The sequence below is a fragment of the Dicentrarchus labrax genome, unplaced genomic scaffold, assembly GCF_905237075.1.
Source record: "Dicentrarchus labrax unplaced genomic scaffold, dlabrax2021, whole genome shotgun sequence".
NCBI lineage: Eukaryota > Metazoa > Chordata > Actinopteri > Moronidae > Dicentrarchus > Dicentrarchus labrax.
The window spans coordinates 10,039,395-10,053,686 of NW_026136723.1; the positions used below are offsets into that span (position 1 = coordinate 10,039,395).

At 43.0% G+C, this 14,292-nt stretch overlaps 1 protein-coding gene across 1 annotated transcript; it reads right to left on the reverse strand.

Annotated features, from left to right (window-relative positions):
• Window positions 1-7,398: 7,398 nt before the first annotated feature.
• On the reverse strand, window positions 7,399-11,433 carry irx1b (iroquois homeobox 1b). The gene is made up of 5 exons (XM_051391362.1): window positions 10,948-11,433; window positions 9,882-10,124; window positions 8,668-9,490; window positions 8,395-8,455; window positions 7,399-7,757 (listed from the first exon to the last, which is right to left on the reverse strand). The coding sequence occupies exons 1-5, from the start codon at window positions 11,182-11,184 to the stop codon at window positions 7,709-7,711; spliced, it is 1,413 nt and encodes a 470-aa protein (XP_051247322.1). The 5' UTR covers window positions 11,185-11,433; the 3' UTR covers window positions 7,399-7,708.
• Window positions 11,434-14,292: the final 2,859 nt, after the last annotated feature.

A 14,292-nucleotide genomic window follows, 5' to 3' on the forward strand; every position in this document is an offset into this window, starting at 1 on the left:
TGAAGATCTTGACTATTGTATCAATCTTCATTCCTCAGTGATCATCTGTTTGTCACTTTCCCAGTGTCTGATCTCCTGATTCCACACATAAAGAGGCTCTTACTGTGTGCCATGACTGATCACATATCATCACACGTTATTTCACAAAGTATTAATCCACACCAAATGCTCGAAAACTCATGCTATGCGGTTGACAGAGAGTTGCATGTGATAGCAGTCGATTAAGTGCCTCTTTCTGGAGCGCTGACATTCCCCGGAGAGGAGCGGGGCAATAATTTCCTCAGATTGCCCCTGTGGGAACGAGGCTGCTGGTTTTCTGTGTCCACTCCAATCACATCACTAATGGAGAGGCGGGTAAGCATCTGTGACAGTGGGAAACCAGATCTCTGCTCCCCCAGTGTGTGTGTGTGTGTGTCTGTGTGTGTCCCTCACAGATAAACAGTTGGCAGGTTTTTCCCTGCGCACGTGCATGAACACACACACACATCTGAGGGGGGATGCAAGCTGGACAGGGTTAATATACTCCATTAAGCTCTATTACCCTAAACGACTTGGGCAGATGAATGAGGACTCACATTACTCTGCAACTGTGTGTGCATGCGTGTGTGTGTGTGTGTGTGTGTGTGTGTGTGTATGCACATGCACGCCATTCGTGTATAATTACACTGTGAAGATATGTGACCCACGAGTCATCTATCATTATCAAGAGAGTGAAAGACAGCAGAGGGGGGGGGTTGCACTCTAGGTTACAGTACACTGACAAAATCCAGATTTGATTGTGTCATTTTTATCTTTTATTATCTCTTAGTCCGAGAGTGTCAGTCTCTTAAAGATTTTCCTGTATGATGATTTAATTTCAAGCTGTTTCTGATATAATTCAATAATTTAAAAATAGTGGATTTTATATTGGAAGCTGGTTGAAATGTGTCTCCTGTACTGTATTTGTTTTTATGAGCATGACAACATGTTCACACATGCTTATTTTGCAGATATATTTACCAAGTTAACTATCTTAGAAGTGTTGGCATGCTAACATTTGCCAATAAGCACTAAACACAAAGCACTGCTGAGACTGATGGGAATGTCATTAATTTTGCAGGCACTTGGTCATAAACCAAAATACTGGACAAGTTCAAATGTTCCCCTGCTGATGCGCCCTGTATGGAAAGTTAAGGGATCAGTTGCTACGTTTCACCCTAAGGGGAAAATGAATGTCTCAACACAAATATCAACATCATGGTGGGGCTAAAGGAAAAGTTACCAAGTGATTAGGATACATCATTCAGGAACCATGTATGTATGTTTGAGTCAGTCCATCTTGTAGATGTTTAGATATTTCACTGGATAAGTGAAAACGTATAATTCTGATCTTTGGGGAGGACAAGTCAGGAAATCACCAAAGTCAATAGGATTTAACCTCTGGTGATGTGTTTCATCTGTTTAATAGTTGTTTCAGCCTGGACCAAAACAGCAGACCAACTAACCCACACCAGTGCGGCCAGATAATTTTAACCTGTTTATGACAATGGTAGCTGTTTGGGCTTTTTTTCATGATTGTAGTGCACTACTCTACTTGTATTCTTTCACCTGTTTTTGTTTTAAGTTACTGATAACAACAACAAAACAAATATATATATATATATATATATATATATATATATATATATATATATATATATTTTTGTATTCTTGTAAACAAAAATCCCCATGCACTGCCAAAAACAGTCTGGTGCTGGAAGGTCACAGGACTATGTAGTAAGCAATCAGAATTGACCACCTCACACTGGAATCACTTTACTGTGATTTTATTTAAGAGCGAGCAACGCACTTCGCTTGCAGCTTCCTCATATACATATTCTTGTTTTAAGAAAACAGGACTTTAGGCTTGATAACCACAATAAATATTGATAGATACAAAGATTTTTGGTATTTTAAATGCCACAAAGGTGATCATTAAAGAATGTTCTTCCTTATGTGCAAATAATGGCTGTGTAAGCCTACTATGAGACTTTAATGAGCATATTCCCTGCAATACTTGCCAGATATTTCACAAACGGAGGTGCAAATTAGAGAAATTGCCGAGATCACATATGAATTCATTTTGTGCGGCTTCTCCGCCCCGCTCCAATACACCAATGTGTCTCAATGGATGCTGAACAAAGACGCAGCGAGTCCTCAGCCCTCTCAGGACTCTCACAGCAGTACACTCAGCTAAGTTGCTACACTATAACAAACCAGTGGATAAACATTGTTTCAAAATGGCTGAAAGGAGCCAGCGATGCGAACACTCAACCCTCCCTCTGTCCTAATCTGCTTCTTTCCTCAGATTATTGCCATGAATGGGCAGACAACAAGAGAAAAGACTTATCACTCCCACCCTTTCATAGTATTTGTTGTGTGTATTTTCCCTGTATATTAAATTTGTCTCCTTTAAAAGGCATTGACAATGTTTGCTATTTGTCTGTACGGTACTCGCAGCTGCAACGCCACAATAACCGCCGGCTAAGAAGCAGCACTCGGTAAACTCAGAATTGTGAAGCTTGTTGAATTACCCATGAGTTTTGATACTTTGCTTTTGTGTAAACGCTTAATTCCGCTAATCCCTATGGAGGAACAGCGAATGGTGTAAATTCCCTATGATATCTTGTCTAGGCTAAACATTTGCTCACTTACGTATACATTGGGTACAGAAAATTATTCTTTTGACAACATTACAACAGATTTAACCCAGTGCCCCGCTTATCCTGCAATGACATGCATTAGCTTCATTGCGTTGGGAGGTACATTTCCATTTCAAATTACAGTCCAGCAGCTAGCAATGCGCACACACACACACACACACACACACACCCATCAAACGCTCATTTATTGTTGGCATAACTAATTATATGGGTTGTTTTGCTGTGGGGAAACAATGTTTGATTTCTACATTTTAAGTGCAGAAAATCCATTAAAAATTCAAGAAATATTAACTTGCATGTTCATTATTTCTTCTCCGCAGCCTTTAACTGTGTGTCAGGCCTTTTCTTCTCCAAGCCCCTCGAGGTCAAGCTCTGTAAAGCCTATTTGGCGATCAAACACTGTCACTCCCTAACCCTCTTTTTCCTCCTTTCTCCACACACACCTCTCTTGCCCTCTTTCTCTTCCCTTGGCCCTTTCTCTGCCTCTCCGTCCCCCCTTCTTTCTCCTCCCCTGCCCATGTCTCTTTCTGTCCGGCTGGCCCTCTCAGCGGGGCTATAGAGTCCTAACTTGTCTACATTTACCCCCTGCGTTGGCTGACCAATGGGGCCGTTGCGCGGAGAGTCCCTCCTTTAGCTCCCCGCCATTCTCCCCGAGTCAGTTCATGCTCTCTGTTTTCTCAACCTCTGACCCCAGGCCATGGCAACAGGGGCAGGAATGTCAGGAGTGATTGGCAGGATAAAGAGCGCAGCCCCTCTCTCCTGCACAAGCGGATTTGAGACACTTTCAGCTGCGAACAATGGCGGATTTGGGCTTGATTGGATCACTGATGAGCTGATGACTGTCAAAAGAGCACGTCGTCTTTACATAAGCCTGATTATCTCTGTGTGGCGGAGGAGCGGAGAAGAGTAGGAGGGGTAGCCACTGTAGGGGTGGAGGGGGGGCACTGGCCGGGAGCTCACCCCCATGCAGAGTGCCTCAAAAAGGGAATAGATCTGCACACGAGGGCCAGGCTACGAGGCCTGGGCCTCTCTCATCCACTGGGGGCCTTTAACAAATCTATTCAGGCAACCGGGGGCTCTCATACATGTGGCCATAATCACAGGAGGATGGCTGAGGGTGGGAGTGTGAGGGGGATGACACATGGAGGCAATCATTGTTCAATCCCTGACCATCCCGTCAAGACAGACAGAGAAACAGCGAGAAATAGAACGAGGGAAGGATACATAGAGAGAGCGAGGTGCTGACAGAAAAGAGCAGTGGGACAGGCAAATCAAAGACAAATCCCTTCCATAATCTACCTCTTTAATAGGGATTAGAGCTCACCAAAGAGCCTATATGAGAATACCAAAGCACCAATGAAGACTCTATTCACACTGAGAGTTTGAGGGGCTGATACGCCTCTAAAAACTCCACTGAAAGAGAGTGTGATTCAGGAGTATTAGCGATGGTTGTTTTCACCACTTATGGCTTTTTACAGTGTGTACCAGTTCTATTTTTTGAAAAGTTTTGGGGCAGCTTGGGTGACAAATAACCAACATGAAGCACAAACTTGAAACTCTGAAGAAGTTTCAGGCGCCACCCGCCAGGAAACACTAATCATATTTTGGATCTGCTTACTTTTTCCACTCCTTTCATAACGAAACATGTTTTGGGCACGCTGTGTAACTGATTAAACGGCCATTTGATGTCATTTCCGTCAGCCCCATCATGCTAAGCTCGCTGATATCCAACTTTTGAAAGAATAACATATTGTTTGGGTACTTGGAAGAACAGTAGTGTGATCTGGCTGGGATGAAGTGTAGAAAAAGTGAAGTGTGTATATGAGAAAGAGTGGCTGATATTCTCCTCAGCGGTGCTGATGGCAGTCTGTCAGATTTGGCAGAGGAAGTGAAAATGGCCTCAAGTGTCTGGCTCCCTTCCATGCTGTTCTCACATCAATGACAGCTCTCACTGCATCATCTCTCTCCCTCTCTCGTTTGCTCTCTTTAGACTCCAGTTTGCTCTTTCTATCTCTTGTTTTCTGACTCTGTGAAAGGATGGGTGGTTGGATGGATTTATGAATTAAGAAATGCAGACTTTTTGAGTGAGGAGAAAATCTTCAGCACCTGAAAACACCGCCGCACAAGTCACGACTCTATTATTTCCCCCACAGCTCATACACATGTGTCAGCTTTCAAGCAAGTTCAGAATTTTATGAAATGAGCTTATTTGTTTTTCTTGACAAGATTTAGATAAGATCATTACCAGCTAGCCTGGCTCTGGCTCAAGTTTGAATCCATCTACCGGCAACTCTAACCCTCTCTAATTAACACTATTTTGTTTATTAAATTCATACAAAAACAACAGTGTAAAAACAATATTTTGTGGTTTTTAAAGGGGTCATGTACCATGTAACTCTCGACAAGAAAGCAAATTACTAGATTTCCTAAAATGTCAAACTATTCTTTTAAGGTTGTTTATCCGTATATAAAACTGTGAGGTCCGACTTCCAGTTCAGAATCAGGGTAAGTAAATATATCCATTATATTTTCAAAAATATTTTACAGTAACATATCTTGCATTTATTCGATATTACATTTTTCACACATGTACCATGATGGGGGCATTTTTGTCCTTGGTGATAGTGAATGTATATTTTCTGATCCGCCATAAACTCCATATAGAAATTTTTTTCTGCCGTGATAAGTGCAGATTAGTGCTAATTAAGGTTAAACTTGGCTCAGCAGTACATTTTGGTCATTTGAGTCAAACAAAAATAGAATTAATAATAGCCATAATGTATTTAGCAGCATAACATTGTTGCTACCCTGTCTCTCCAAATTCTCATTGTTTCCTTGTTTCCAATGCTTTCAGCTTTTTTACAATGCATTTTTCAAATAATGATAATTATATAAATAAATTTGAATGTCTTATTTACTCTATCTAAGCAAGTGGGGGAATTTTCTCATAGAATGAGGCAACACAGACATTTTAAATTGCCGAATTTGAAGATGTGTAGTTTTCAGTAGGCGGTGACTACATACACTTAACAAGCTGTATAACATTATTGGGTTTGTTTCTGTGTTTGTCAGCTGAAATGCCAACTTTGCAAAGTCTGCACCAATACATTTCTTATAAATTCCTACATTAACAACTGGTAGGAATTTAAAAGTGGACTTGCAGAAAAGTTTGGTGTATTGTACCTCACTGGGGACACATACACGTTTTACCCCATAAAGTACTGCTTTACTTTTACTGAGAGTGAGGTGGCAGCATTGAGTTAATCTCCGGGTCCATGAAGCTGTGTTTGTGTCAGTGTGTACCATACCTGCTCAAATCACCATTTGACTGTGCTCTACTATACTGGAGTAGCCAGGGCCACACCCAAACAAGTTTCTATTATAGCTCATTCTTTAGACACAATGATAGAGTAAATACAAAAGTACCCCATAGCTGTCAACTGGTGATATTAGGCTATTAAATGGCAGAAAGTGGCTTTACGACACATATTTGTTGCGCCTTTGCAGACCACGTACACAACCTGACACAACTTAATGCTATTTCTAACCCTTTCAGTAATCCAATCTAAATGCGGACTATTTATAGACTTCACTAGACCTCCTGAAATTCAACAAACATTTTACCAAGAGTTGATCAGCATTAGACTATAGAAATTAGGTGTGAACGTAAAATAGTTGCTTAATATACAACTTTTACATTTTTCTATAGTCTGCATAGCTAGTTTAAATTTGCAATTAAATCTAAATTGTGTCTGTACATGAACCTGAGGCTGTCCAGGCCATTTCAGAAGCCGGAGAACCCAAATCATGTGCCATGCATGATCTGCTGTTAATCCAAGCATGTATATAGGAGCACAGCTTTGAGAAACACTCACTATTAACAGCCCTAAGACCCCCCACCATCCACCCTCTCTCTGCCCCGAATTGGGCCTGTGAACGTCAAGGATGGCTCAGAGGAGTGACACACAAACCCCCGATCCTCTCCCCTCCCATCCACCTCCCCCTGAGCTGCCGCCCCCATACTGGCTGCTGGCCTTTCCTGCCGTCTGATCCATATTTCAGAGGCGGCAGTGGTGGCACTGAGGGGGTATAATCCAACATTAAAGCAAGGAGGCCTGGGCTGAAAGCACAGGCGCAGGTTCATAAGGTCCTGGAAATCTTCAATTTTCAATTTCCGCAGCGTTTGCAGTGGCTTCCAAGGCGCTGGCATAAGTCTCTGAGTTTTGGCGAGAGTGCAGATTTCAATAAGGGTGAGACTTTTCTTGCTAAAAAGGGCTGACACTGCGCAGTTCAGCTGGCATGGAGAGTGTGACACAAACTAGACACAGTGAGGAAGTAAATTATTAAAAGGTAGGTACACTGTGATCATCATTAAATAAGTGGAAATCAATAATATTTTATATCTGTATTATCTGTATATTCATATGAATGTATCATTTTCCTTCAAAATACTGTGACTTCTCACTTAATTTCTTAGATGGAGGAAAAATAAAAATAGAATTTCTGTTGGGATTGATTATAGTCTTCACATTAAAGTGTATATCTGTCTGATTAAATAACACACTGTGAATTAACTATAAAAATCTAGATCAACCCTAAAAACCCTTTCTGAAAAATAAAGGTTTAGGTCACCCCCTCTCCCCCCTGATTTTCTTGACATTTTTTACAGATCATGAACACTTTCTAATTTGGTTCGGGGGAAATAAGTCTCCAATAATAAATGACTATAATGACATTTATTTAGTTCCCAAAAAATATATTCTTTAAAGACAAATTCATATCCTGTATTTACAATTTTCAAGGTTTCCATTCACAACAGAAGAGGCGAAGAAAAGAACATTTGACATAAAAGAGAGATACGAGCAAATCTGTGACAAAAACAACCATCTCTTTTGCATGTAGAAGCTAAACAGTAATACTATGACAGGTTGCCCCGTCAAAAAATATCCTTCATTAAACTGTTCTCCGTTAAATAAAATTATTCCTTTCTTTTTTCTTTCTTTCTTTTTTTTGTTTGCTTTGTCTTCTCAGGATGTTGTTGTCAGAACCCGCTGTGGTGCTGTCCCATGGTGAGGTCTGAAGTGAGGAAGGAGAACAAGAAGAAAGCGTAGGTCAGAGGTCAAATAAGTGTAACAGTGGGATCAATTTCCTCAAATATTGGGAAATAAAAAAGTATGTATACACTGTATCATTAGGTCTGTGTTCTATATACAAATGCACTGTCACAAAAAATAGGTCTTCATTCATCCACACATTTAAGTAATTTACCAGTTCGTTTTTAAAGATCATCTAAAACAATGTTAAACTCTATTTATGCAAATTAAAAAACACTATAAGTAAATTGTTTTATGTCTTTTCACCCTCCACTACATTCCTGATGTTGCTATCAGCGCTTTCTTTGACATACATTAGCTGCATTCACTGAGGGGGCGTGAATAAATGGCGGCAGATTATTTAAATGACACAGGTGGCGATAACTCAGCGTTGTTGGAGGGGGGTTGCGGCCCCCCGCAGGATATATTAGACTGCTGCCTGACGAGGCGTTAAAGTGGGGACTCAATCGTATGATTTATGAGCGGAATTCTGCCTTCTGCCCAGTCAGGTGTAACCGTGTTTACCTCTGCTCTGAGGTTCATTTAGCAGAGGACATGTGGGAAGAAACTGAGGTTGATAATGTCTTAAAGCCAAATTGATTTCAAATGCGCGAGGTTACCTGTCGGTGATCAGCTGGAATGGGGACTTCAGGGAATCAGGCCTGTGGTCGCTCTCTTCGTCTGTGAAAATGAAAAATAAAGCCAAATAAATAACAATTTATTGGTTAGAATTATCATCAAATTTTCACTTGTAAATCGGGCTTATATTGTCCTGTAGATAATTATTTTGTTGGGTCAGCTCTTGGTGACACGTGCGTAAAAGTGCCTCTGCTGAGGCCTGTTCGGTAAACAGATTAATTGCAGAGGCTTGTGCAATCAAATGCGGTCCATACCGTCTCTTTTTGGACTGAAGCTCCCCGACGATTCTACATCACTGTCATCATCTGTGCCCGAAGTTCCGGGGCCCGTCGCCGCCGCCACCCGTGCGTCATGACGCGCAACCGGCACCGCGCCGTGGAGAGGCAGGTGTCCGGCCGGCGCCCCTCCGAGGAGCGACCTCATGTTCAAAAGAGAGTTGGCATTCAGAAAAGCCGCGTTGGCCCAGTTGTGCAGCTTGCCAATCTGGCACGTATATATCCCATGACCCGGGAGTAAGGCCGGGTGGCCGGCGGAGGCCAAAGCCGGGTGGTGCGCATGGGCTGCGGGGGAAAGTTTGTGAGAGCTGTCGGGGGCCGTGGCGGTCTCAGCCAGGGACCAGATTTTGGGTTTGCTCTGCTGCGGTCTCTGGCACTCCTGTCTGCTGGGTGAATGATCCACAGCGAGTTTGACAACGGGCGATCTATTGAGAGAAATAGCCGCCTCCACCCCTCGCAGGCCCTCCACAGAAAGCGTCCTGCTGCTGCTGTCTGAGCTCTTCGGCTCCGAGGCCTGCTCTCTGGCGGACAGGCCTGCCTCTCCCTCTCCCTCTCCCTCTCCCTCTCCTTTCGCGGAGCTCTGCTGCTCTCCTGCTGCTCGCTGCTCCTCGGGTCGCTCGATATCGACAGTTTCCAAATCAATTTCCTCCTCTTCGTCTTCGTCGTCGCTTCCGTTCTTGCCGTGCTCGTCCTCGTTGTCGCTGCTGAAGATGCGGCCGTCCCGGTCCTCGGCACTGCGGCCCCAGGTTACCTTGTTCTCCTTCTTCAGGCGTCTGCGGGCGTTCGCGAACCACGTCGACACCTGGAGAAAGGAAGCATATTTTTCACGCATTATAAATCAGAATAAATCACTGCTCGTTTGACAATAAGGGGCTGCAAAGTGGAAATGTGATTAAATATGCAAAAAGCCTCATTATTCATCACCCCGTTTCTCCATAATTCCTCGTTATCATTAAAGGAGCTTTGAAATCAGAAATATCTGGAGACTTTTCTCTCTCGGGGTGGAAGTGTGACTTTATTCAAGTGTCAGTCACACAAGTGGCAACTGGATTATCATATTAAGTAATGTAACAAGTAGATTCATGAACTATTGCTCTTAGAGGAGGTGACATAACTTTGGAAAAACAAGCAAATGGTAATGAATTATCCGTCTGGAGGCTGCTGCTGGGGCACAGGCCACACACATTACCCACCTGTGTGAGTGTCATCCGTGTGATGATGGCAAGCATTATCTTCTCTCCTTTGGTGGGGTAGGGGTTCTTCTGGTGCTCCTGCAGCCAGGCCTTCAGGGTGCTGGTGGTCTCCCGGGTGGCCGTTTTGGCCCTCGACGGGTCCCCGTACGCGTACTGGCCGTACGGGTAGAAGCCCTGAGCGGCGTGGACAGGTAGAGAGGCCGGGTGGGACCCCGGGCTGTCCTTCAGCTCATACTGGGAGCCCTGCAATGTTATTGTAGAGAGAGAAAGAGGTGACAACTTGTTGAGCGACTTGACTATAAAATGATTTCTTCTTCAAGTTCAGAGAATGTGCAAAAGTCCACATTTGAATTCTTATTTGTGCAGCAAAAAAAAAAGTTTTAAAAGTTTCAATCCCCCGCCAATTTGGCACCTAATGGACGATTCATTAGGAAATCAGGAATTAGACACATCCCAAATTAAGAAAGTAGACTATAACAATTATTTTAATTTAATTTAATTTCTAGTATTTCTATTTTTATTTCGATTTAACTAACTAATAAGAAATGCAATTCATTTCTAAACAGTTTAAAACAATTTTACGTTACATTATTAATTACTTACATTATCAATTGTTAATTGTGTTTTTCTAATTAATATTTTATGTTTTTTCTAAAACATCTAGGATACTACTTTACGGTAGATTACATCTAAATTACCAGTGATTTTCCCCTTATGATTTAATTCAATTAATTTACACACACAAAAAGACCTGAATTTGCAATTACAAAGTTTAATTTTAACCTTAAAATGACACATCTCTCTTATGTGTGATGATTCAATATTTTGCCATAATACATATACTGAGCAATTAAACATGAAGGTAATTAAATGTTAAATCTCAATGGGCGATTTGGACTTAATACAATTCTTATTTGTTAACGACAGTAAATATCCCAGAAAAAGAATGACAGGTAGAGCCTATCTTAATCACTCTACACTGTTGGATAATGGCGCATTAGTTTGCAATAAACAAGAGACCATTAACACCTGAGCTGCTTCAGTCTGAACAAGTATCAACTCTCACCATCTGGGATATGAGGGCGAGGTCTGTGGCTCCGCTGTACGGCAGAAAGGCACTGTAGTTATGAGCCGCCCATGGGCTCCCGTACATCCCCAGCATGGAGCCGACAGCCGCGGCGGTAGCCGAGGAGCTCACGCCGCCCTCGGTGCCTCCTTCCCGGGCTGAGGCCGGCCGCTCGCCCCCGTACACCTCATGGGAGGCACTGAGGAACTGGGGGTACCCCAGCTGAGGAAAAGACATGTCCGAAGAACGCGTACAGTAAATCTCTCTCAAAGTGAAAGCCCCAAAACAGCAAGAGGAGGCAGGGAAAAAAAGAGAAAGTAAGAATCCCCAGAAAGAAGAAGAAGAGGATGAAGGGGGTGTCTAAATCACCAGAGTCCCCCTTTTTTAGAAACTGTCAAGCTCCTCCACTTCCACCGACCCGGAGTTGTATCACAGCCGCAGTTTGGCACCTCGAGTGCGGAGTGATGCGTGTGTCTGGCCGCAGGAGCTTCTGGATGTGGAGCTGACTGACTGATTGGCAGCCTACTTAAGCACCAAGCTCCTCCTATGCCCGGGGCAGGCGATTAGTGCATTGGTTAGCCTAGGTCGTGTGTGTGTGTGTGTGTGTATGTGTGTGTGTGTATGTGTTGATGTGTGTGATCTAATTTCTGCAGTCTTCACTGTGTCTATACAGAAAAGAAAACCTGTGAAGTGTGTACAGAGCATAATTGCCTTTTTATGGTCAGTATGACTTTATTTAACAAATGCACCACCTCTCTGCTGATCCACTAACTAGATAGGACTGTTGGTAATAGCTTTAAGATGTGCATTATAATATTACAAATAATAATAATAATTATTATTATTAATAATAATAATAATATAACAATAATCATAACAACAATGATAATATTGTATATTGGTTCAAACAACTGTTGCAATGTATCTAACTCGCGTATTTTAGGTGTCATTTCCCCTCCATGCTTTGACAGCTGATCCGCAGGGTATGCCGGGACATTCTGGTCAGCAGATGGGCCGGGAGGCATCGATATGGTCGGCCAGATCCGAGAGGAATGTCTCCGTGATTATCGACGGAAGTCAGTGGAGCATATTTTCAGAGCGAAGATAAAGGAGGCTGAAGGTAATGACAGAGATGGACGAGGATAAGAGATAGCAGAGATATGGAGCACACAGGAGCTGTGGAGTGGAAAATGACAGATGTTTGTTGAGAAGAATGGACTACTGTACTCCTGGCCTGCCGCCTCTAGAGGTATAAAGTCAGGATGTTGCAGAGTGTATTTGGTGATAAATAAAAAAGGAGGTAAAAGTGTAAATCTGAGATATGAGATGCAAGAAAATCAAATATTTTTATGTGGGGACGTGTGAAAATGGAAAGGAGATTGATGTTTCCTTATTGACAAGCTATCAAAACAGCAGCTCTGTTTCAATCTGCTCCTTTGAACAGACACACACACACACACACACACACACACACACACACACACACACACACACACATTCAGGCAGTGCTAATGAGGTTGAGCACCCAGCGCCCTGCTCAGTGGCCCTGTGGCCCTCCTGGGTTCCCTCAGAGGTTAGCTGTGTAATTACTCCATCCCCATAAATACAGATTCATCATTTCACACTGGAGCCCCTGATGAGCTTGGCTGAGCTGAGAGAGAGAGAGAGAGAGAGAGAGAGAGAGAGAGAGAGAGGAGAGGAGAGGAGAGGAAGGGGTGGTGGTGGTGGTGGTGGAGGGAGGAAGGTAGGGAGGGAGGGAGGAGGGGGAGGATCTAATGATTTAATTACAGTGCTTAAAGCCCACTCTGGCTAAGTGATGGTCCTCTCTGTCTCTTTCTCCGTTCTCTTCCCTCCTCAGCGCTGGCACCTAAAGGGCTTTACTCATGAATCTCAAAGCTGTTTTCCTAAACACATATTATGACGAGCACCGCCGCCGCCGCTGCTGTGTGTGTGTGTGTGTGTGTGTGTGTGTGTGTGTGTGTGTGTGTGTGTGTGTGTGTGTGAGTGTGAGAAACAGAGAAAGAGAGGGAGAGAGAGAGAGAGGATGCTTAATCTCCATGGCATTTTAAATGGCATTCATGGAGAGCGACTCTATCCTCATTGCCAAGGTAAATGGAGCCAGGGGACTCTCCATTTCAGCTCGATAAAAGAGCAATGTTAAAGACCCTCACCATTTTCTCTCTCTCTCTCTCTCTCTCTCTCTCTCTCTCTCTCTCTCACTCATTCCATTTCTCTCTCTCTCGCCCCCTCCCTCTGTCTCGTTTCTCACTTAAAATTAATGTTTTTCTCATGACAGGGGAGGGAAACGAGACATATCCACCATCTAATAGGATAATATAGCCCCATTCACCACCACCACCACCCCTCCCTCTCCTTTCCCTCTCTCTCTCCCTCTCTCTCTCTGCCTTTGTAGCTGCCTGATTTCCATAGTGTCTCTGTGGAGAGGCAGTTAATGAATTCCTCTGAGCTGGAGAAAGGGGGAGAATGGTTTGGCGGTTTAGAGAGAGAAAGAGGCAGGGATAGGGGGAGGAAGGCTTTGAGCTATGCCATTCAACTTCACAGCCTCGGCCTGCTTGTGCATTCACTCTGTGTGTGTGTGTGTGTGTGTGTGTGTGTGTGTGTGCTGTGCGTGCGTGTGTGTGTCTTTTAACATGAACCTGCTAAGACTACCAAATATTTAGACTGGCCTCAGACCTCTTTTTATGGCGACGGTGGATTGAGGGATCTCAGGAGGCAGCTTGACTCTATTTGAATCCCATTCCCTGCTATTAGCTCGGCCCAGACAAAGGAATAACTTACCGCAGGAAACATTCGAATAAAGTCCCACAATCCACTTGCACTGGCCATTTCCTCCTGGGTAATTTGCAGTGATGTAAATGAAGACGCACAAAAACATCGAAGCTGATTTCTTTTTGTTTGCTAACACTTCAACAAAGGAAGGATGATGGCAGTAATGCAATAATGATTAAATAATTAACTTATTTGACATTCATAGATACTGCTTGGAAGATCTCAGTTACTCTGTGTGTAAAACATGTGTGAGTGTTAAATTACAAAATTACCAATAAAAGTGGCCCTCTATTATTGTAGTAATATACTTGTAGTAATCTACCCAATTTCCCTCTGGGGATTAATAAAGTCTATATCTATCTATCTATCTATCTATCTATCTATATTATTTAATATCGCATTACAGTAATGTGATCACTTTCTCAGTAAGAAGTTACATACAGGATTACAATCTAAAAATGTGTACATTACAGTTACTAATCACAGTAATGCTCCATTAGACAGTTTGTGGGGTTGGCTTGCTTACTGTCTGAGCAGAAGTTTGATGGAGGGCTG

What these genes read in the sequence shown, in the direction of transcription:
- irx1b (XM_051391362.1), bottom strand. Translation starts at nt 11,184, where the DNA reads ATGTCTTTTCCTCAGCTGGGGTACCCCCAGTTCCTCAGTGCCTCCCAT. An exon ending in TCGCCCTCATATCCCAGATG is followed by an intron (nt 10,125 to 10,947) that starts GTGAGAGTTGAT and finishes ATAACATTGCAG; the next exon opens with GGCTCCCAGTATGAGCTGAA. An exon ending in CTTCAGTCCAAAAAGAGACG is followed by an intron (nt 8,456 to 8,667) that starts GTATGGACCGCA and finishes TCATTTTCACAG; the next exon opens with ACGAAGAGAGCGACCACAGG.